Genomic DNA, 23,628 nt, shown 5'->3' with positions numbered 1-23,628 from the left:
TGCTCCAGTTAATTATCCAAGGCGATATCGAGACGACGTATATCTTTGCTGCGCAATTTAAGAGACTGGTTCCAGTGCACATCTAACTAATTATTTAGAGCAACAGGTTCAAAGATACGAATAGCAATGATGATTGCCAAACTCCGTTGCGGAGAGGGCACTTGAAGAGGAAGAAGAAGATGGTTGCTAGTCCTTAGACGAAATGTCTGTGAGTTGCTATCCACAAGTCCTCACAGACACTTCGTCTAAGGACTAGCAACCCCCAGTGGAGTCTTACGATGCCATGTAATCAATTCCTTTTGTAACTTAAATATCAAAGTTTATAATTTAAAAAAATGTAACTCAAAGTTAATCTAACAACATTTAAAGAATTTTTGTCCATATATTTAGTGGTTTCATTACCACAAATAAACAACTTAATAAAAATGTACAGAAAGTTCTGAAAATACGAAACCCCGAAGAACAGAAAAGTTTAAATAAATTTTAATTATTAGAGGGTGAATATACGGAGCGCGAAGAATTCTACAACAAATATTCACAATAATTAAAGGTCGATTCAAACACATCAGTCACGTCTCGTCACAGTCCCGGCGCCGAACCGAACAATCCGTCATTCAAAATATTCTTTATTAGAAATAGGCCGCCGGCATTCACATTCATCAGTTGACGAACAGTTTCCCAGCAGTCAGGTTTCGACACGTCTATCGCCCGGCCGATTTTATAATCTCCCCGACGAATTTTTTGGTTCTGCCGGGAACATGACGGGCGGTACAAGTGAACAAAATAAAATTATTGACGAGCAATTAATAGAATCTGTGAGAAAATATAATGTTTTATATTATTTGTCGCATGTAAAATATGTACATGGACATTCATTTAAAAAATAGGATAAAGAAAAAGAAAGAAAAGAAAAACAGGAAAGTAATTTTTCGACATCCTAAAATATTGATGAAATTTTACATCATCATGAAGCAGTTCTTTATATAGTGTCACGTATTCTCCTTCGGTATCCCTTTTTTCTATGCGTCATTGCTTGGTTTGCTTCCGCTTGTTCTTCTTCCTCGTCCAAACATATAGCAATTATTGCTAATTCTTCATCCAAGAAACTTTTCATCTTTTCAACAGATTGGTCGCCGAAGACTGATGCATTTCGGGTGTGTGCGAATAGACGAACGAATAGATCTGTGACCAGACGGGACCGGTTCGGCGCCGGGACTGTGACGGGACTGATGACCTTAAGGTCGATTCAAACACACCAGTCACGTCTCGTCACAGTCCCGGTGCCGAACCGAACAATCCGTCATACAAAATATTCTTTAATAGAAATATGCCACCGGCATTCACATTCATCAGTTGACGAACAGTTTCCCAGCAATCAGGTTTTGACACGTCTATCGCCCGGCCGATTTTATAATCTCAGCGACGAATTTTTTGATTTTGCCGGGAACATGACGGGTGGTACAAGTGAACAAAATAAAATTATTGACGAACAATTAATAGAATGTTTGAGAAAATATAATGCAAAATACATGGACATAAATTTAAAAAATAATATTTGGCAGGAAAGCAATTTTTCGACATTCTAAAATATTAATAAAATTTTACATCATTATGTAGCAGTTCTTTATACAGTGTCACGTATTCTTCTTCGGTATCCCTTTTTTTCTATGCGTCATGGATCCATTTCCGTCTTTTTGCTTGGTTTGCTTCCGCTTCTTCTCCTTCCTCGTACAAACATATAGCAATTATTGCTAATTCTTCATCCGAGAAACTTTCCATCTTTTCAACAGATTGGTCGCCGAAGACTGATGCATTCCGGGTGTGTGCGAATAGACGAACGAATAGTTCTGTTACCAGATGGGACCGGTTCGGCGCCGGGACTGAGACGGGACTGATGTGTTTGAATCGACCTTTGCGCTACCTAGCAGTAGCGCAAAAGATCATTGGTGATAATCAACAGGTAGCATATAAAATATAGAGGGCGATAAAGCTAGTGAGCGCTCTAAGAATTCATATACAGGGCATTGTATTGAGCTTAAACATATTGTTACCAAAATTTGATAGTAATTATAATAATTGGTTAGATTTTGCAGTTCTTTTTGAATCTTTGGTTAGCAGAAATGAGTACTTAGTTAGACAATATAAGGCGTTTTCATTATTTATGAAGTTCATTATAGGGCGTTGCAGCGCAGGTAATACGGACATTAGAGTTTACCTCGAAAAAATATGCAATTGCGTGTAAATTAATCAGGGAAAGGTACGATAATAAGAGATAATGGCATTATGCATTATTTAATATAGAGCCAATACATAAAGAGTCGTCTAATAGATTGCATCAATTAGTTGACATTTTTTCGAAGCATTTATACGCGTTAAAGCAGCTAGGGCTACCTACGGATTCGTGGGACGTACTCCTTATTCATATTATTTCTTATAAGTTCGACACATTGACTTAAGGCTGGTCGGATAATAGCAAAACACATAATGAAATTCCTAGTTTGAGGATTTCAAAATATTTTTAGAATCAAGGACGGACCTCTTAGAATCTCTTGAGATAAATCAAGCTGAAAAGCAAAATACACAAAAAAAATTTCTCAGGCGGGCGCATATTCACGGAATACGAAATATTTACAAAATATTCGCGGTCTATACTCATCACAAGGAACTTTAAACAAAGCAGACAATACACTGTGTTGCCCTTTTTGCAAAAGGGAATACACCATTTATCAATGCGGCGAATTTCTAAAATTTTCATCTAGGGAAAAATTTGATAAAGAAAAGTCAATCTTTGCACGAATTGTCTTAAGCCTGGACATTTCTATAAGCGGTGCAACCAGTCAACATGCAAGAAATGCGCGTCAAAACATCATACGTTATTGCATCCAGGTACGTCAAGCGAGCAAAACACAGCTTCAGTTCAGCAACTGGTAGAAAACGCGAGCGATATATAATCTGTAGATAACATACAAGGTACCTATTTTAAATACTACCAACTTGTCAGTTTCGGCAGTTAGTGCTACAGATCAAACTATACTATCCATAGTATTAGTTAATATTTTTGACGGCCAAGGCAAGGCATACATAGTACGAGCTTTGTTAGATTGCGGGTCACAAAGCTCATTCATAACCGAAAATTTATGAGATAAACTTTCTTAAATAAAGAGTAAAAAAGACAAGCGCGAACCTATCAGTCATGGGCATAAATAATATTGCATCTCCCGTTCGATACAAATGTGAAATAAATATACAGTCTCGTAGCGATATAAGTTTTCATACAAATTTAAATGGTTTCGTAATACCAGAAATTACGGGGTGCGTACCGGCATCTGAAATTACCATTAGCGATTTGCAGATACCTAAATACTTAAAATTAGTGGATAGTCATTTATATAAACCACAAAAAATCGAATTGTTGATAGGAAGTGATCTATTTTGGCGAATACTTGGTACAAACAGAATTAGTTTAGGTAAAAATAAACCATTCATGCAAGAAACAATGTTCGGCTGAATCATAGCAGAGCCGTATACCTACCAGCCAAAACAACGCATCAGAAAAGCAAATAACTAAGCGTAATTTTACGAACACTATCGAAGTTACAGAACAGTTAGGTAAGTTCTGGGAACTTGAAGAGGTTTTCAATGAAAAACCTGCACTCTCGGGCGAAGAAATTTCTTGCAAAAAATATTTCGAGAATTGAAGTCTGTTTGAAAATAGCACATGTCCTGAACTTAGTACATATAATAAACACATAAAAAATTATAATTTAATATCACCCTGAAAGTACAATCATCATCCTCAGAATTTTCAACAAAAGCATGGCTATTTATCTACAAGATAGAGGCCAAGTAAGCTAAGCCACGCGTCAAATTTGGCAAACAAAAGGCACAAAACAGCTATAGAGCCGCAAAGGCATAGCACACTACCACCTTTATCTATGCGCAAAGGGTGCTACGAATACAATAGCATTGTTTAAAAAAGAATTATATTTTAAACAATGACAATAGTGTCACAAATGCATACTTTTAATTTTATAAAGTGTAACGGAAATGGTAGGTATATATTTATCAAATAGTATGAATATTTCTGGATTTTAAAATCTCAAGCCAAACTAATAAGGTTTGAACTTAACTGTAATTGTTTTTAAAAAGTTATTTAAGTTATTTGAAGTTTAATGATAAAAATAGTTTTGAATTAATCTTTTATCAAAATTCAAAAAGCATTTTCTTTTTTACACTTCATTTATATTCTAAATGCTTCTATAAAGATGTTTAAGTTTAGTTAATAAAAATATATGTAAATTAACTATTACCGACAGTCTGATTTTTACAAAATTATTGTTAATTTTTGTAAAATTCTTAAAAATTCATTGTTTCGACAGAAAAACTTCAAGATCCTCTCACTATTATCATTATAATTTTCAAGTTGAAATAAAAATCAATAATGGGTAAAACACACACTTTATTTACACTGAAGAAAAACGAAAATAATACATCAACGTTATAAATATTATAAAGACAAATCTTCATAAAAAAGTCGTAGTACCTATTTCCGAGTTAAATCCAAAACATTTTCTTATACAGGGCTAAAATAGAAAACATTCGATAAATATAATACTGTATTAACATTGTTTCATACCAAGACCGCAATGAGAAAAATAATCACAAATTAGCCACAAATTCATGTTAATTGAAAAATCATGCAATTTTACTCACTTATACACACTTTACCCTACATGATTTATCATGTGATTTGTCATATGATTTGGTCATAAGTGAAATTTACATGTTTACACTGTGTAATTTGTCATATGATTTTGTCATAAGCACTGTCATGCGGCTCGTCATAGCTTGTCACAGGAGAATAGGACGGTGCCTATTCCGCATGATAAAATCATATGATTTTCGGTAATAATACGGGTAACACCAACATATTTAAATATCGCGCCTTATTCTTATGTCAATTCAGTAACATTCCCTTACCCAGAGACAACATTCTTTATTTATTTATTTATTTTTTGTTTGTTGCTTTGATATTGAACCTATATCTAATGTGTGCTATTGTGTCGTATTTTTCTTTTATTATTTATTTAGTTTATTTTATTCTTAGTTTAGTGTTTTATAGTCTTCTTAGTCATAATTTTAGTTCAGTTTCTTTATTAATTATTTTTAATTTGGTATAATATCAACACTAAATTTGATATACCCTGTCCACGATTTCTTTGTAAGAGCCACCTGCAAGCCCAAAGGCGTCTGATCTTTTTCTTCTTACTGCTGTACGCTGTACGCAGTTGTTGCCGGCGTATTATTATTAAAAGTCGGGAAGCAAATGCAATCAAAGATTTATTTTCCATTATAATGGTTTCAAAATCTAATAGTTGATACCTATACTGTGTCTAATATCTCTATGACCATAAACAAAAAGAAAAATCAATAAAACCTCACTCACTGTCACTCATATCATAAGTCATAACTTATCATCATGCAATGTAAACACGATTTTTTAAAACATCGTGGAAACGAGGAATCATAACAAATCTCACATGATATTGTCATATGATAAAATCATGTAGTGTAAAGTCTACTTTATACACACTTTACACTACATGATTTATCATGTGATTTGTCATATGATTTGGTCATAAAGTGAAATTTACATGTTTACACTGTGTGATTTGCCATATATGATTTTGTCATAAGCACTGTCATGCGGCTCGTCATAGCTTGTCACAGGTGAATAGGACGGTACCTATTCCGCATGATAAAATCATATGATTTTCGGTAATAATAGGGGTAACACCAACATATTTAAATATCGCGCCTTATTCTTATGTCAATTCAGCAACATTCCCTTACCGACCGAGAGACAACATTCTTTATTATTTATTTATTGTTTGTTGCATTGATATCACAGACCATACATACTCAGATCATACATACAGAGTATGTACGGTTTGTGATTGATATTGAATCTATTATCTAATATGTGCTATTGTGTAGTACTTTTCTTTTTTTATTTATTTAGTTTTTAGATTTCTTCGTAAGAGCCACCTGCGAGCCCAAAGGCGTCTGATATTTTTCTTCTTACTGCTGTACGCTGTACGCAGTTGTTGCCGGCGTATTATTATTAAAAGTCGAGAAGCCAATGCAATCAAAGATTTATTTTTCATTATAATGGTTTCAAAATCTAATAGTTGATACCTATACTGTGTCTAATATCTCTATGACCATAAACAAAAAGAAAAATCAATAAAACCTCACTCATTGTCACTCATATCATAAGTCATAACTTATCATGCAGTGTAAACACGATTTTTTAAAACATCATAGAAACGAGGAATCATAATAAATCTCATATGATAAAATCATGTAGTGTAAAGTCTACTTTAGTCAATGAAGCTTTACAAAATTATTTTCAGTGCAAAAATAAGCAGTAGGTACCTAGTATTAATATACATACTAATAAAACTTAATATGAGACTATAAAGAAACATTTCTTTTAAAATATTTGACATTTTAAAAAGGCTTGTATTAACTTCTTTAACATCCCTTTTCAATGTTTTATCGGAACGATAACTCGGTATACATCCCGGTATGAAACAAATTCTACTGGTGTAACCTTTCTTGGCACTTGGCACTCATATTTAAATAATATTAACCATCAAATGGCAGTGCCAATATTAGCACCCTTCTCTATACCAGCGGCGCACTAGATACAAACCAATTGTTGTGATTTTATTTAATTTATAATTTATTTATTAAAAGGTTCTTATTTTAATTTATTAAAAAGCACGATAATTTATATCAGTTTATTTAAACCACTAATAATACATAATTTATTTTATACGAACGCTACAATTAAAATCGCGGGCGCGGGTAGTCAGATATTAACTAACTGTCCCTTTCATGAAAGCTCCGTTATTATATAAAAATACAGCCGGTCGAGAATTCAGCCTGACTATACTAGAAGGTCAATCCGGGTCATCGTTTCGACCGTTTTCTGGAAGGTACCGTTCAGGTAGATTTCTGCCAGCTAATCGAAGGGTCTCGTAAAATCTAAAACATATATGTGAATAAACAAGATGTTTACAGGTTTTTAATATGACTCATATTTTTACGTAACACAATCAAACAGGTAACAATAGTGTAGGTTTTATTATACACAAATTCCAAGGTCGCCCAATCTCCATCCTTCTCCTGTTCTATAGGTCTTCATAGTTATAACAATAGCTCATAATTAAGAATAATCTTTTTTGAAAACGATTTTCGGAATGAAAATCGAAACGTTAAAAAATGTTAAATGTAATTTTGATTAAGTACAATGATTTGTAATTTAATCCTATATAAATACAATATTTAACTTAAACATGCCCGTTTAGAACATCTTTAAAACAAATGAAGTGGACCTATCAGATTTATTACATTATTTTGTGTGAACTTTTTGTTTTTCTTTCTGTCTATTCTAAATTGTATTCTTAGTTATTTCTCAATATTATGTCTTGGTAGTTTATAAATTTTATTGTCGTTTAACTTTGTTTCCAACATATTGTTTTCATAAGATAAATTTATATTTTTTCAGTCTTTTTTTCTAAGAAGTTGAATATTTAGGTTAATACTGTTTATGTATTGAGACTCTACATTGTTAATGACCTAGATTCCAATTTATTGTTTTTTATGATAAGTTTTAAAATTAGATATAAATGACTAGAGTGCAAACATATATTTTATAGATAACATAATATGAAACTATACCCAGAACTAAAATTCGCTGTGCCAAAATTAGTCCAGTCGTCAGAGAACAAGCTGAATTTTGCTGAGAATGTCAATTTTTGCTTCCCCTAAAACGACCCCATGTATGGGGAGAAACGGAAAAAATCGATTTACAAAGAACCTGTAAGCCGTAGAAAAAAATGTTTTAAATAAAAAATGTAGCTGAGACAATTCTTAACAAAAATGTTTATTAGCACTTTTTGCCATTGAACTTAAATGAACCATTGTCTCATAAATAACGCTTGAACCGACCACGATTTTTAATGTCACGCGCGCGAAATCAATTTAAAATAAAATTTGTATTACTCGACGGTAAAAATTCGATATCTTTTGATCAGAGTGTCCTATCGACAATCAAAATGGGCAAAATGTTATAAAGGTATTAAATAAATAAACGTTAGGCGATTTTTGTTCCATTTTTTAGGATTCTCATAAGGTTAATTAAATTTATCACTTTCATTGACCGGTGGTAGTGAAATTTCCGTTTTTAGAGACAAATCTTGAAGACCTGTAATATAAAATTTTAATTTTGAGTTTTGATAACAAATATGAGGCATGAAAACTTTTAAATACCTTGGCACCACAATCAATGACTAATCGGATCCACAACAAGAGATAAAAACCTGAATACAAATGACAAGACAAGCTTTTGTGAAATTCAGACCGCTCCTATGTAATCAAAACCTAAATTTCGAAATACGCTACAGAATGGTCAAGTGCTACATATGGTAAATCTTGCTTTATGGCATGGAAACGTGGACTTTGAAAAAAACATCTATCAACAAACTTGAAGCATTTGAAATGTGGTCATTGAGAAGAATGATGCGCATACCTTGGGTGGATAGAGTTCGAAACGATGACGTCCTTAAGAGAACCGGCGTGGAAAGAGAACTCTTTGAATTAATTAAAAAACGCAAGATTGGTTACCTTGGGCACATATTGAGAGGAGCAAAATATGAAATACCACAGATAATCCTACAAGGGAAGATCGAAGGTAGGAGAGGAGCCGGCCGCAAACAATTATCCGCAAACAATTATCCTGGTTAAGGAATATTAAAGAATGGACAGGAATACACAATACAGGCGAGCTGTGTCACGCCGCCAAGAACAGAATTCTAGTAATGAGATAGTCGCCTACGCACTTTGGTGTATGGCATGTTAAGAAGAAGATGAGGCATTTGAAATATGCCGAAAAAACGCATAATTTAAACTTTTACATAACCAGTACAAGCGATTGCACATTATGGGGACTGACTGCACGAAAACGGTATTGGGTAGAGTTTGTAGCTGAAGTTATGTAATTTTGAAAAACGTACTTGTGTAATTAAAAAGTAGCAGTTTTAAATGTTTTAGATCGTGTCTAACATGAAAATTTAAATTCAGTGTTTTTTAGGCATATTTCAAATGCCTAGTAGTATATTACTAAAAACGATCTAAAACGTTTAAATCTACTTTTTTTTCGATTGCACAAGTACGTTTTTCTAAACTACACTACTTTAGCTGTAAATTTCATGTAATGTCGTCTTCGTGGAAGTATTTTCCGTGACCTTCAATTGTGTGTAATGTGAAAGTTTAAATTCATCGTTTTTAGGTATATTCCAAATGCCTCATATTTGTTACCAAAAATTAAAACCGATATTTGATGCCATAGGTTTTGAAAATTGGGTTTTAACAATGGAAATTCCATAGTGGCCGGTTAATGGAAAAGTGCTAAATTTTAATGATCTCATGAGAATCGTAAAAAATGGCAATAGGACACTCTGATCAAAAGATATCGAATTTTTACCATCAAATTGATTAAACAAAAAGTGCTAATAAACATTCTTATTCGAAATTGCCTCAGCCACATTTTTTATTTAAAATATTTTTTTATACAACGCAGAGATTATTGGTAAATCGATTTTTTCCGTTTTTTCTTTTACGAGAGGTAGTGATTTTAGGGGGAAGCCGGGGGGTTCAATGGTATTTTCGTCTCTGTCCACTGGAGTATAAATAAATTAATTTATTTATAACAAAACTAAAGCATCTTCGGCATTTGATAATACGGTTTTTAGATGGGTCTATTCGAGTTACCGATATTGATATTTGAAATTAAATTTGCTGCAACATAATTTTTTTGGTATTTGTCACGCGCAATACCGATGGTTTTTATTATTATAATATATTAGGTTATAAATATCCTGTTATAAATATCTTAAAGATATGAAAATTTTTATCGAGAAAGAGCTCCGAAAAAAAAAAGATAATAGTTTAAAGATTATAATCTTATTGTTTATAACTTGGTAAGGAAACCTGATAGTGGACGAAGACCAAATATGTGAAAGATTGAAAGCATATTTCGAAGAGCTACTAAATGATGGAATGACTACTGAAGAAAATTATAATGTTCCTAAACCCCAAATAGTAGTACAAAAAATACCAAAGCCCACAAGAGATTGAAGAAATAATAAAAGATATGAAAAATAAAAAAGGCCCAGGAGAGAGCGGCATTTTGGCAGAGAAATTAAAATATGGAGGAGAGGTTTTAATAAACCAACTTCATAAGCTAATAGTAGAACTGTGAGATGACGAAGAAACGCCCCAAGAATGGAACAAGTCCATTATAATGCCTATACATAAAAAGGAAGATGAAACTATATGTGCAAACTATAGAGGAATATCCTTGTTAGGGGTAATATACAAAATGCTCGCCATACTTATAAAAATCGATTAGAATTATATGTGGAGAAGAATCCAGGGGAATACCAGAGAGAATTTCGCAACTGAAGATCAACAACCGATCAAATGTTTATGCTAAAAGAAATCCTGATCAATTGCTATGAATACAACATTTCAGCACAAGCACATTTCATTGATCACAACGCCACCTACGATATTATAGACAGAAACAAATTAATAGAAACGCTAAAAGAATTCCAAGTGCCAGAAAAAATAGTAAGATTAGTAAAAATGACAATTAGAAAAACCATTTGTCCTGTGAAATTCAACGGTACAGTATCATAAGAATTCGAAGGAAAAAAAGGTTTCGCCAAGGAGACCCACTGTCTACCCTGCTATTCAATATAGTTCTAGAAAAAGTTGTAAGGGTTAGTGGGACAAAAGAATTGGCAAGTATAGCAAAAAGCCTGATTCGGGAAGCTCTAAAATGTGACTAAAGGTTATTAATAAATCCAAGTACCTACATGGAAATCTCGAGCAAAAAAGAAATAAATACCAGGAGCTCCTTTAAATTGGAGGTGGAGGATGGATCAGTTGTAGAATTCGAGAAGGTGGATGAATATACATATGTACTTAGGTCCCCTTATTGATCAGACATATAAGGAAGAAACTAAAATCAACCTGAGACTGACCAAGAGCAACAGATGTGCTGGGGCCATGAACAAAGTAATTAAGGCCAAATATATATCTTGTAATACAAAAGTAAGAGTATACAAAACTATAATTAGACCCACAACCCTATACAAACCATACAGAACAGATTGGAAGCATGGGAAAGAAAGAGACGAACTAATTCAGAAGTGTACCAATTGTATGCTAACCCTGCAATAAAAAAAGTAGTGAAAAAACGAAGACTAGAATGGCTCGGACATCTAGAAAGAATGCAAGGTAATAGACAAGTTAAGAATATTGGTTGGAGAGTACCTAAGGGCAAAAAAGAGAGGAAGACCAAGAAAGAAATGAAGAGATGTAGTGATGAAAAATGTTAGAGAGATGGGAATCAGAAATTGAAAGCTGACCGCTAAGAACAGAAAACGATGGAAATTATCCATCCAGCAATGTGCCTAAAAGGCGTGTTAACGTACATAGATACGTACTTTGTTAATTATTATACCAAACAATATATTTATTTCTTAATTTACTGTTGTACTTTTGAACTACCTTACATGCGCCATCTTCCCCACCAGGAGACGCCATCATATCATCAGTGAAGGGAAAGATGACACCAATTATTTTTTTAGGTGGTGTAAAATATCTTGCACTAAAATGAATTTAAAATAGGTCCACCAAATGATTACAGAAATGTACTTTGCTACAACGCTATGATAGTCAAAAAAACTTAATTTATTTTTACTCATACTTAAACAGAAAATTGCTTAGGTACGTCATCTTCGATATCCTCCACTTAAACTGGGTAGCAAATGATATATAAATGTATACCTGCCAGTGGCGCACCTAGAATTTCCTTATGGAGGAGGTTTTGGTTGGGCACCGAAATTTTTTTAGGCTACGTTACCTCTATTTTGAGTCCTTTAAATTTGTTAGTAACAGCACAGAATAATAAACAATTGTTATTTATTCTGTGGTAACAGTGTCGGAGTAGTGCCCTGGGTGGGCAGGGGGAGTTAACCCCCAAAACCTCCCTGGGTGCTCGACTGATAACTGATTATATGCTTGAAAACCCAAAACCTCCCTGGGTGCTCCACTGATAACTGATTATATGCTTGAAAACTAAAATCTGTATTTAAACTATGTTTTGCTACAATAGCTCACAACAACAATCTGCGTATAAAATACAACGACAAAATCGCCAGGTATCGAGATCTTGAAAGATAATTACGAAAACAATGGAAAATAGAAAGTGTCCAGGCAATAAATATAATTCTCTTAATTGTTTAATTCCGAAGAACCTCCTAGAGAACATCAAAGAGCTTGGTCTTAGTGAACATCTAAAGACCATGCACAAAGTTATTCTACACAATAATTTTGATCAATCCTTTTGATACCCTAGGTATATTGAATGACTGAATATTTTCCCATAGAGAAAGTATAGCCGTATGACCTAAATATGGACAATCCGTCAAAATACTTTAAAAGCAAAAAGTTATCACTTAATTATTTTACCGTTTTATTGGTTGCCTACATCTAGGTGACATAATTATTGAACTACACCAAACAGCCGCAGTGCCTCTTCTGAAAGAGCACGTCTCAATAACCCTCATAGAAAGAAAGATAGAGTTAGAGACGATATAAAGTTTTTAAAAATTATTTAAACAATGTAAAAAAACAACTTTATTAGTATCTTATTAAAAATAACTTTAATAATTATACAATTTAAATAGGTACCAAATAAAATCAAATGATCTATTTTTAAAGTCCAGATGCAATGGGGATGAAAATTAGGGGTGAAAAAACGAACACTGCACATTCGAACAAAGTAATAGTGGTGTATTCATAAACATGGCGTTTAATTTTTGGCGTCCGCCTTTTCATCAAATATTCAACTGACCCAGAAACCCCTTAGCCAAATTATAAATTATAAGCGCATCATTAAAGAAGGTAATATTTATTTGTTATGGTAAATTTTCTTTAATACGATTTATTCAGTAAAATGCATACATTGTCAAATTTTTAGGTCATCATAAACAATTTTTTAAGTAGGTCCTTCCCTATTCAGCACCAGTAGCAACATAACTTTATATGTTGACAGGAAACAATAATAAAAATAATTGTATGATATGTAATATTAATATCTATATTTGATTATTTTATTAGACATAACACTGTTCCACGTTTCTGAGATGGTAAGATGATACTTTTAATCAGAATGTTTAAAAGGTATCACTATAAACATTATTATTTTAATCAAAAGTATATCATAGTCACTTTAGAAGGATGTCTATTTTAAATCAATAGAAATATGAACAAACAGGTCAGTTTAGTTTAAAAGTTTTGGTTCATTATCAGTTAAAAACTTATCTTACCATAAATAACAGTTTTACAATGTTCATTTTGTTGATGAATATACAGACTTTTATTCAGTAAAGAATAATATGTCTTGTAACTTTTTGCATTATATATGAGAATATTGCAGAAGTATTGGATAAATACTGCTTTTGATTAAAAATATCTTTTTTATAAGGGTATTACAAATATCTTTTTTATGGTCTGTCTGAATTTCTTTTGCATCTTTGATTGTAATTGAGTAGTTTTTCCTTTTCCTTCATGCACACATGTTGTCTTATTTATATTTACAATCAGCTATCTTGTATTTTGTAGAGCTTCTTCAGGAGCAGGGAAAATCTGTTGATCATAGTAACTTGGTACTTGATGTACCTAGAAGCAGCAAAGTAAACCCCCTGCTTCTGATCAAGCTACAATGGTAGTAAAATTTTAAGATGGATCTACATAGGGTAATCCAAAAGGACAGTTATCTTGTAAATTGTAGAGTACATATATATTAGATTAAATATGTATATCTTCAATTGTTATTAGATCCCTTCTTGTGCTGTCCTTCTCACCTCATGCTTGTAAGGATTTATCCAATCCTCACTTGACATGTAGATGAATCATGGTGCCGCCATAGATTTACAAAATTTAATTGTTGCCTCTTTTCTCATTTTGTTAATGTTATCACATATTGCTTAGAATTTTTTATTTTGTCTTGTGTCTCATTTCAAGTAGGTACAGAAAATACAAGGATTTTATTTTACAGAGTTTAAGTAATATTTGAACAAAATTGACAGAAATGTTGTAAAATTATACACTCAGGTGTATAATAGAAAACAGCTGCTTAAAATGTTAACAAACCTTGATCTTAAATTGCCTTTTTATTTATGGCCATATTTCAATTTTATTTATATACATTTATATGGGGAACATGGTTCAATGTGGTATGTGGTTCAATACAATAACCACAAATCTTTTCAGGGCAGAAGTTTGCAAAATACAGATTGCTGTGATCGTTGCTAACATCTGAAACGGAGAGGCACTACAAGAAGAAGATATGAGGAACACCGAAATTATGTTTCTACCATCTATATTTAAGACAGGCACCCTCTGATTTACCTTCCGATAGGCAAGTGTATGTGATACATACAGTCACCTACAGTTCCACTCTTCTATTTGTAAATTTGAGGGAGTGATGGCTCATACTTTTATCTATTTGTCTATTTTAGTTGTCTAGATCTAATAATAATCTATTGTCAAATTTTGTCGCTTGATGTCAGTGTATTCAAGTTGTTATAATCGCTATCGTATGTGGTACATATGCTGGACCTTTCATGTAATGTTTTACTTTTATTGTTTCAAACAATAATATTACAGTATATTGTAAATTGGGGAACTGTCTCTTGCCCTCTTTACAACGCTATTATAACTTCAATTAGGTATTCCATAACACACCTGGAAGAATGTAGTTCCACATTGTTTTAAAAGAGTATAAAGTAGTTGTCTACTATAAAGTGTGAATATGGTACAACTTATTTGGATAAAATATTATTATTGTATTTTAAACAGCTTAATATGAGTTTCCTTTCATAATCTGGCCCATACTATTAGCAATTCTCTCCCATGACAGTGAATAAATAGATCTGTTCCTTTACTTTTTAGTTAACACATTTGAGTGTAGGTTACACTGGCTCGTGTCAAACAAAAATCATGGCTATGTCACTAAACAAAGGAATGTTACTAGTGTAGTTAACCCTCGAGTTGTGGTTCAAGGGTTCGAGTTAGGTTATTTTACTACTTGTTTATCTTTAGATTTTTTTGTTTTGTTTTCTTCTACTTTCGATTTTTCTTCTTTAAATTTAAATAAACTTAATTATAATTAAGTAGGTATCTTTAAAAAAAATTATAAAACTGAGTGATGAAATAAAATTATCAACTCAATTTAAAAGAGACAACAAAATAAAAAATTTACCTAATTGAAATTTGCAGGTTATTTAGTTTTTAAAATAACTAAAAGCTTTTTAAATTTAAGTTAAACTAAAAAGAAAAAGATAATTTTTTGTAAATAAACACATCTGACAGCTGAACCGTTGCCAAACTTAGTTGGATGATACTGCACTAAAGGAGTATAACCAGTGTAGGTAATCACCCTTTCAAAATCAGGTGTAGATTTATCAACACTGGTGTTACACTTTTTGAAGCGAAGCTTTATATAAACTAGAGTTGTGTTACTTTTTTCTCTACAGTAAAATGCTGAGGCTTGCGTCACGGAACGAGCGCCATAAAAGATCACACACACGCCACATAATAGAATAGCAATTCTTGACATTAATTAATTCACCACTCTCGATAAATTCGTTTCTAGTCATCATATATTTACTCTAAGCAGGTTTAAATTAAAAACTGCATGAAAAATAACTTACAAAATATAGCCATTAAATGAGAAGTACAAATGTAAAAGAATATCTGTCACTAAAAGATCCTATTCGTCATGATTGTCAAAATTTATTACAAGCCATAAATGTCATCTGATTAATAACATTGAATCATCTGATTAAATTTTTATAATTCTCGTTTTAAAATAATTTCATATAAATACAATTATTATTTTTAAACATATTATTTAGTTTATATAAAAATTAAATTTACTCTCAAATGATATTTATATTTTATTATTAATATATGGTCTGAATTTGTCAGGTTTGTCATAAGTAAACAACAGATAAGATTTGTTAATACATGAACAAGTGGCGTTAGAAGCAAACAATTGATTGAATTTGTTTGAAATATAAAATTACTTTATTGGACTTTAAATATATTATTTAAATTTTAAAAATATTTTTTAATATAACTTTTTATTATATAGTTATTTTGAAACATATTATTTAGTGTATATATTAATTAAATTTACTGTCAAATGATATTTATTTATATTTTCATATAAATATAAAAACAATGTTGGATTTTGGCAATTATCAGTTTGACTATTGTATTAATGTGTGATAAAAAGAGTTATTAGTAAAATATTTTCATATTTTATAGTCACAGCGGAAGAGTCCATTTGTGTAACTAACGAGGGATGGCCGTTAGGTATACAAAATGTCAAAACTGACCATAATTTGTTATTTTGCATTAACAAATGCAATAAAGCATGGAAAACGGTGAACACCTACAAAAGGTATACACCTACAAAACTGCTGCTGAACAGAAGTTTGATTGAGAATATTATGAAATTGTAAAGAGAATAGTAAACACAGCAATTTTGTTGATTAATATAAAGCTTAGGAACATGCAAAGGAATGACTTAGTGTAGCACTTCTACACTTTTTAAGAACTAGTGCTACACCAGAAAACAAAGCAACATACGTAATATTTCACTCAATCATATCCAAACATGCTTCCTGTCATCCAGATAATGAATGCAAAATTGTGGTCCATACATAACCATAATATTTTGCTACTGGGTATCATCTCAATTAAGATATTGTGGAACAAAAGCCAATGTTGCCACCCATTGTTATCTTAGCAACTTTGAAGTACTAACTACTATGGAAGTGTTTCACTCAGTTTAGCTTAACTGACACCTTACCATCCATGTCCTTACTTATTTCTGTGCCCCAAACTTGATAAAATGGATTTTTGGTCTATAATGATGCTAAGTTTTGACTTAATAAACCCATTCCAAACACTAAACCTATCACCAGCATAGAAAGTCTTACATTTTCAACTACTTCCAGAACTTCTTTCATTGCTAACAGTTTTCTAAATTGTTGCTGGATTCTCTGTATAGTAGAACTAATGACATTTAATCTTCTTGCAACATATTACCTAATAATTTCATCCCCTCACAAAAGAGCTAAGGCATAGTCATATCAGTATTGAAAACTATTTTCAGATTGATTAATATTGTGATACAATTGTAATTGTAATACAATAAAAATACACAAGAATATTGTGTACGTTTAGTGGTAAAGGTAAACCTTTAATTTATTCTCAAAATCAATAACAAATTGCAATCAATTCAACAGCTAAAAAAAGTAAATAAAAATAAATAAATATCTTGTGCACGTTTTCTGCCAATTCAAATATTACTTTATATTTTTAAGGAAAACCTTTAATTTATCTTTAAAACTTTTAAATGTCCTACAGTATTTTAATTCATTAGGCAATTCATTGAATTCTTTGAAACCTCTAAATAATAATGAGTTCATTTTAGAAAAGTATACGTCATTTTTATTTCTTGTATGTCTATACGTATTAGGAAAATTAGTAAATTGCTGAAAATAATCGGGCGCCAGTATTGCCATATTGTTTTTAATTTTATAAACCAAAATCAATGCAAAATATTGAAATCTCTGATATACCGATCGTCCCATTCTTAATAAAATACGCATACCAGGATTTTGTAATTTCTAAAGTTGCCCCATTTTATTTAGGTTGAACATATAAGACTGATGCACAATAATCAAAATGAGGTGGGATTATTGAATTATATACAGTAAGCCTAGTTTCTAATGATAAATTTTGCTAGTCTTGTAAAAAAGTATAATTTCTTGCTGATTTTTTTGTGTATATAAAGAAAATGATCTTCCGATGAAAGAGTGGTATCAAGTTGAAATCCTAAGTATTTAATAGTTATTGTTATTTCAATATTTTCGCCATTTATGAATAAATTCATCATCATCACTTACTCGACAACCCTTTTTGGGTCTTGGCCTGTTCCAGGATTCTTCTCCATTCCGAGCTGTTTCGTGCTTTTTTTTCTCCAGTTTTTTATTTTTAAGTTTGTTATATCATTTTCTATTTTTAAGTATCTCAGCTTCGGTCTTCCTCTTGTTCTTTTTCCTACTGGCATCTGTTTGAATATTTTGTTTGGTATTTCGCCTTCTTCCATTCTTTCTACATGTCCTATCCAACGCAGCCGTCCTATTTTAATGAATGTTATACTATCCGGATCCTGGTATATTTTGTATATGTAGTTCAGAGTTGTACCTTTTTCACCATATTCCGTTTTCTTTTGTGCCCTTATATATGTGTCGCAAGATTTTTCTTTCGAAGGTGGCTAACAACGTTTCCTCTCTTAGAGTGAGTGTCCAGGTTTCTGAGCCGTATATGAGTACCGGTCTTATTAGGGTTTTATATATTTGGCATTTTGTTTTTCTTGCGACATTGTCTGATCTTAATTGCCTAATTAAGCCATGGTAACATTTATTTGCAATAAATATTCGCCTCTTCACTTCCTCCGCAACGCAGACGTGACTAGGGATTCCAAGTATATAAAGTTTTTTACCCCCTCAATGTTGTATTCTCCTATTGTTATATTTTGTGGCTGCCTTATTTCTGCGTTTTTACTTACCTGCATATATTTTGTTTTGGTCTGATTGATTTTAAGACCACTATTTTGTACAGCTCGGTCTATTTGGTTGTATGCCTCTATCATTTCTCTTCTTGATCTTGCGATTGTGTCAACATCATCTGCAAATGCTAGTATTTGCACGCTTTTATTAATGATTGTTCCTCGTGAATTGACTGTTGTGTCCCTCAGTATTTTCTCGAGTACGATGTTGAACAAGATGCATGATAGAGCATCTCCCTGGCGTAGTCCCTTTTTCACCTCTATTGATTCCTTTAATTCATTTTGTATCCGGATTCTACTTTCTACTTTTAGAGATTCTTTTACCAGTTCTATTAGTTGTGTTGGTATATTAAATTCTTTCATTGCTTTTATTAAGAATTCTCGGTTTATATTGTCATATGCGCTTTCAAAGTCTATGAAGAGATGATATGTGTCGATGTTATATTCACTTGTTTTTTGGTCCAAAAAAAATATCTGGTCTATTGTTGACTTCTGTCTACAGAAGCCACTTTGGTATTTGCCAACTATTTTTTCAGCGTGTGGTCTAAGTCTTTCATAAATGACGTTGAACATTATTTTGTATGCTGCATTCAGCAGCGTGATTCCACGGTAGTTTCCACATTCTAACTGATTTCCTTTTTTATGTAATGGTACAATAATACCGCTGGTAGCTGTTTATTCGACCATATCTTTGTTATCAATTCATGTATTGTTTTTTGTAGTGTGTCTCCTCCTTCCTTCAGTAACTCCGATGCTATTTGATCCGATCCCGGTGCTTTATTGTTCTTTAATTTGTCTACTGCTGCTCTAATCTCGGCTGTTGTTGGTGGAGTCTTTTCTCTGTTGTCTGCTTGGTCTAATGATATGTCAGGGTTCGTCTCTCTCCGATCTCCTTCAAGCTTTTCCGTAAAATTTTCTGTCTATCTACTTAGTATCTCTTGGTGTTCTGTCAATATATTACCTTCCTTATCTCTATACATCGATGTTCTCGTTTTGAAGTGTTTTCTGCTTTTGTTCAGTCTCTGATAAAATTTTCTTGTCTCTGTTGATTTACTTAGTTGTAGTTCTTCAAGTTCTTTGTTCATATATTCTCTCTTTTTTCTTCATTGAGTTTTCTTTTCTTCTTTGCGTAGTTGTTTATATTCTTCCTATGCTTGTCGGGTTCTGTGCCCCTGTTGCATCAGTAAATATGCTCTGTTTTTTTGTCTGTTATAATCTGACATTCTTCGTCAAACCAGTCATTCGTTCTTGTTCTTCTTTCTCTACCTTCTATGCCTAATACTTCTTTAGCTGCCTCTTTTATGATGTCTCTCCATTCTTCCCACTCCTTATTTAGGTTTTCATGTGTTATTCTGTTTTCTATTTGTTGTTTATCTTTTCTTTACACTCTTTATTTTTGTTTGTTTCTTTGAGTCCTTCTACCTTGTATCGTTCATATTTAGAGCCTCTTTCCTTTTTGATGTTTGAAATTCTAGCCCTTACCCTACTTTCGACCAGGTAGTGATCATAATCCGCATTTGTCCCTCTTCTGGTGCGGACGTTTATTATATTCGATTGGTGTCTCAAGTCTACAATGACATGATCTATCATATTTACTGTAAGTCCATCTGGGGATTTCCAGGTACCTTTGTGTATATCTTTGCGAGCGAAGTACGTGCTGGCAATCACCATGTTAAGTGATCTTGCTAGGTTTATTAACCTATTGCCATTGTCATTTGATTGTTCATGGAGACTGTGCCTACTTATTGTTTGTTGGAATTGCTGTTCTTTTCCAACTTTGGCGTTTAGGTCTCTATAGATTATTTTTATATCATTTTTTGGGCATAACTGATATGCAGACTCTAATTCGTCATAAAACTCTTCTTTTTTTCTGTCGGGGCATGCGCATTAATTAGACTGTAGTTAAAGAAACTACCTTTAACTCTTAAAATGCATATTCTTGGACTAATGGCTCTGAAATCTCTTATAGTATGCTTTACTCTTTTGTTTACTACGAATCCTGTGCCCAAGACGTGATTTTTAGGATCGCAGCTGTAGAAAATCGTACGGCTTCTTTTTTCCATTACATTGTTCCCAACCCACCTCATTTCTTGTATGGTAGTTATGTCTATTTTGTATCTGTCTAGTTCATTTAGGAGATTTTGGAGAGCTCCCAATATATATAAGGTTCGAATATTCCATGTCGCAACACTCAAATCGTGTTCCTTTTTCTCGCACAGTCGTCGTCGTTTGATCAGTCCGACTTTTCTTCCTTGAACGTTCATAACTAATAGTTTTTCTAGGAGAAAGTAGTTAACCTTCAGCCCAACCCCCTATTCGTCGGAGGACCAAGACTCCCTTCTTCGTCAGCCCTGACCCCACCTTCCACTGGGGGTTGGTTACCCAATCTCCAGTGGGGTTGCTCAGGTTACCGGCGTGTACCAACTTGGAGGTGAAGATAGGAATTGGGTAGGATAGGTTGGTACATTTAATTTCAACTTGGTTAATGTTAAATAATTATAACGGCGCTTCCAGAATCGTATTCATTTTTTCCACTGCATTTTGTTCAGCATCTGCCCTCGCGTTGCTTTTCCTGGTACGAATCCGCATTGTTCTTCGGCTATCTCTGGAAGTAGAAAGTTCTTTGGCCGTTCATTAATTATATGCAGAAGGACTTTGCTTACATGAGGAATAAGGGCAATAGTTCTGTAATTGCTGCATACGGTTAGTTATCCTTTTTTACGGATAGGGATAAAGGTTGATTCGCACCACTCATCGGGCCATTCACCTGTGATCCATATCATGTTGCACATATCCAGTATTACATCTACGCCAATCTCGCCCATTGATTTTAGAGTCTCTGCTGGTATGCCATCAATCCCTGGGATTTTTTGTTTCTTAGTTGGTTGAGAGCCTTCTCTACTTCTGCTCGTAAAATTATTGGTGCTTCCTCTCCGATTGCATTTTTCTTGACTTATGAGACTGATGCATCTTTTGCATCAGGTGCTAGATTTTTTAGTAAATGCCAATTACACCAATTATTTGATGTCTCTTTGTATTGTCTTTTTATATTTTGTAGATATAAAGGTGGCATCCTTGTATTGTTTTACTGTTCTTATATCTTTTCTATTCTTATTTTTGTGATCCAGTAAAGTTTGAAAACTATTGAGCTGTATACTTAAGTCTAAATAGCAGATATATTTTTTAATGTTATATGCTGTATAAAAGACCTTATTCTCATATATTTCTAGTCTCTTGTGATTACTTTATTTCTGATATTTAAGATTAACCGTAATAGTAGGTACTGTATAGTGGTTTCAGTAACGTAACTTAAGGTTATTTATTATTAAATCATTCTCTATGTCACCCTTGATTTGTTAATATATTATACCAGATTACAATAAATGAAGAATTATAAAAAATTTTTAATTTTAGATTTGAAAGCTGGCTGACTGGTGTGCTGGATTTGGGTCAGGAAGTGAACGAAGGGAAAAACGATGGATTGGTGTGGGGCAGTGCCAAGCTAGTGGTGTAGTGACATGCAGTCTGAGCCTAGCACGAGGTACATCCATTCAGTCTCTGATCTCTTATATACTACTGACGAAATCGAATTTCTACTTGACGACATTAGAGACCTGGAGCCCAAAAATTATAAACCTGAAGATATTCAGGTAGTTTTTGTATATGAGATGACAGATGGAGTAACTTCTTTGATGTGATATTTTAGTGCATGATTATATATCTTACTTAGATCGTATAGAAATATAGTATTTAGAATTATATCAGTTACAAACACAGATACAGAACAATTTTTTGGACAAAAATCGCAGACATTACTGATGAAGTTGATTAACTTCTTAGGTGACTTGTTTCCTAGAGGGCGCTAGACTGACCTCTTCTAGGAATTTTAGTCGTTTGCATAACAGTGCTACGCAGTTGCATAGTATATGTTCTGCCGTTTCTTTTAGCCAGTAACGACTGTCCTCACTATCTGATTTGCCCATTTTTTTGAGATAATATCTCAGAGGGCAGTAACCAGTGACCATTTTTTTATATCTTTTACTCATTTCGAGAAGACGGTTTGTTGCAGTAGGTGACACTTTTATAAGCCTTTTCACTTGCCTTTGTCCTGGTGTGTTAGACCAGTGTAATCTTATTTGATTGAGTTTTCTCCGTTCGGAGTTCCTCTTTGATGTGTCTTTTTAATAGTCCACAGAAGCGTTCTGGACCCTGGAACTGGATTTTAGCCCCTACTTTTGCGAGACTGTCAGTTTCCTCACTTCCTGCAATTCCCTTGTTACCTCGCACTCACATCAAAGTTACTTTGTTGCGATCCGGCAGCCTCTTGAGGGATTGTTTACAGTTACAAACCAACTTTGCCTCACAAGTAATGGAACCTTTAAAGAGGCTTGGTTGTCTGATAAAATAAAGACTTTTGCCCTACGAGTGTCTCAATTGAGACATGCTTGGGCTACATTTTGAGCATAGTTAATATCGGTAATTACAAAACAAATCAAATTTTCAAAATTACATGACAAATTATTCATATAAGTTTTTGCTCCGTTGAAACTTTAATATCATGAGCAACTATTTCTTAGTCATCATATGTGATTTGTCGTTAGGTTTCAATAGTATTATTTCAAGAACCCAATAAGTATATCATGCTTTAAAGATATCCACTTTCTTTTCATCCATCGCATTCTATCCCTAGCTCTAACTCTGTAAATCTATAAATATGTTCCTACTATCACAATATATTTTTGTTTTGTGAATCTTTATTATTAGTTATTTTTTTAATATATATGTCACAAAAGTTTTGCGAAAAATTATAACAAAATGTGATTATAATTGTCATATTT

The 23,628-nt window shown here is 32.9% G+C and overlaps 1 protein-coding gene across 1 annotated transcript in view; it reads left to right on the top strand.

Moving 5' to 3' along the window:
* Positions 1-12,677: 12,677 nt before the first annotated feature.
* Positions 12,678-23,628, top strand: part of LOC140452814 (uncharacterized) — a 50,483-nt gene continuing 39,532 nt past the window's right edge. The window contains exons 1-2 of the mRNA XM_072547146.1: positions 12,678-13,044; positions 22,205-22,440. Of these exons, the coding sequence (XP_072403247.1) occupies positions 22,309-22,440 (132 nt within the window). The 5' untranslated portion in view covers positions 12,678-13,044; positions 22,205-22,308. The remainder of the gene's footprint in view (positions 13,045-22,204; positions 22,441-23,628) is intronic.

Source organism: Diabrotica undecimpunctata, chromosome 1, assembly GCF_040954645.1.
Source record: "Diabrotica undecimpunctata isolate CICGRU chromosome 1, icDiaUnde3, whole genome shotgun sequence".
Lineage (NCBI taxonomy): Eukaryota > Metazoa > Arthropoda > Insecta > Coleoptera > Chrysomelidae > Diabrotica > Diabrotica undecimpunctata.
The sequence above is the reverse complement of the archived record's forward strand: the minus strand, read 5'-3'. Positions and strand labels throughout refer to the sequence as shown.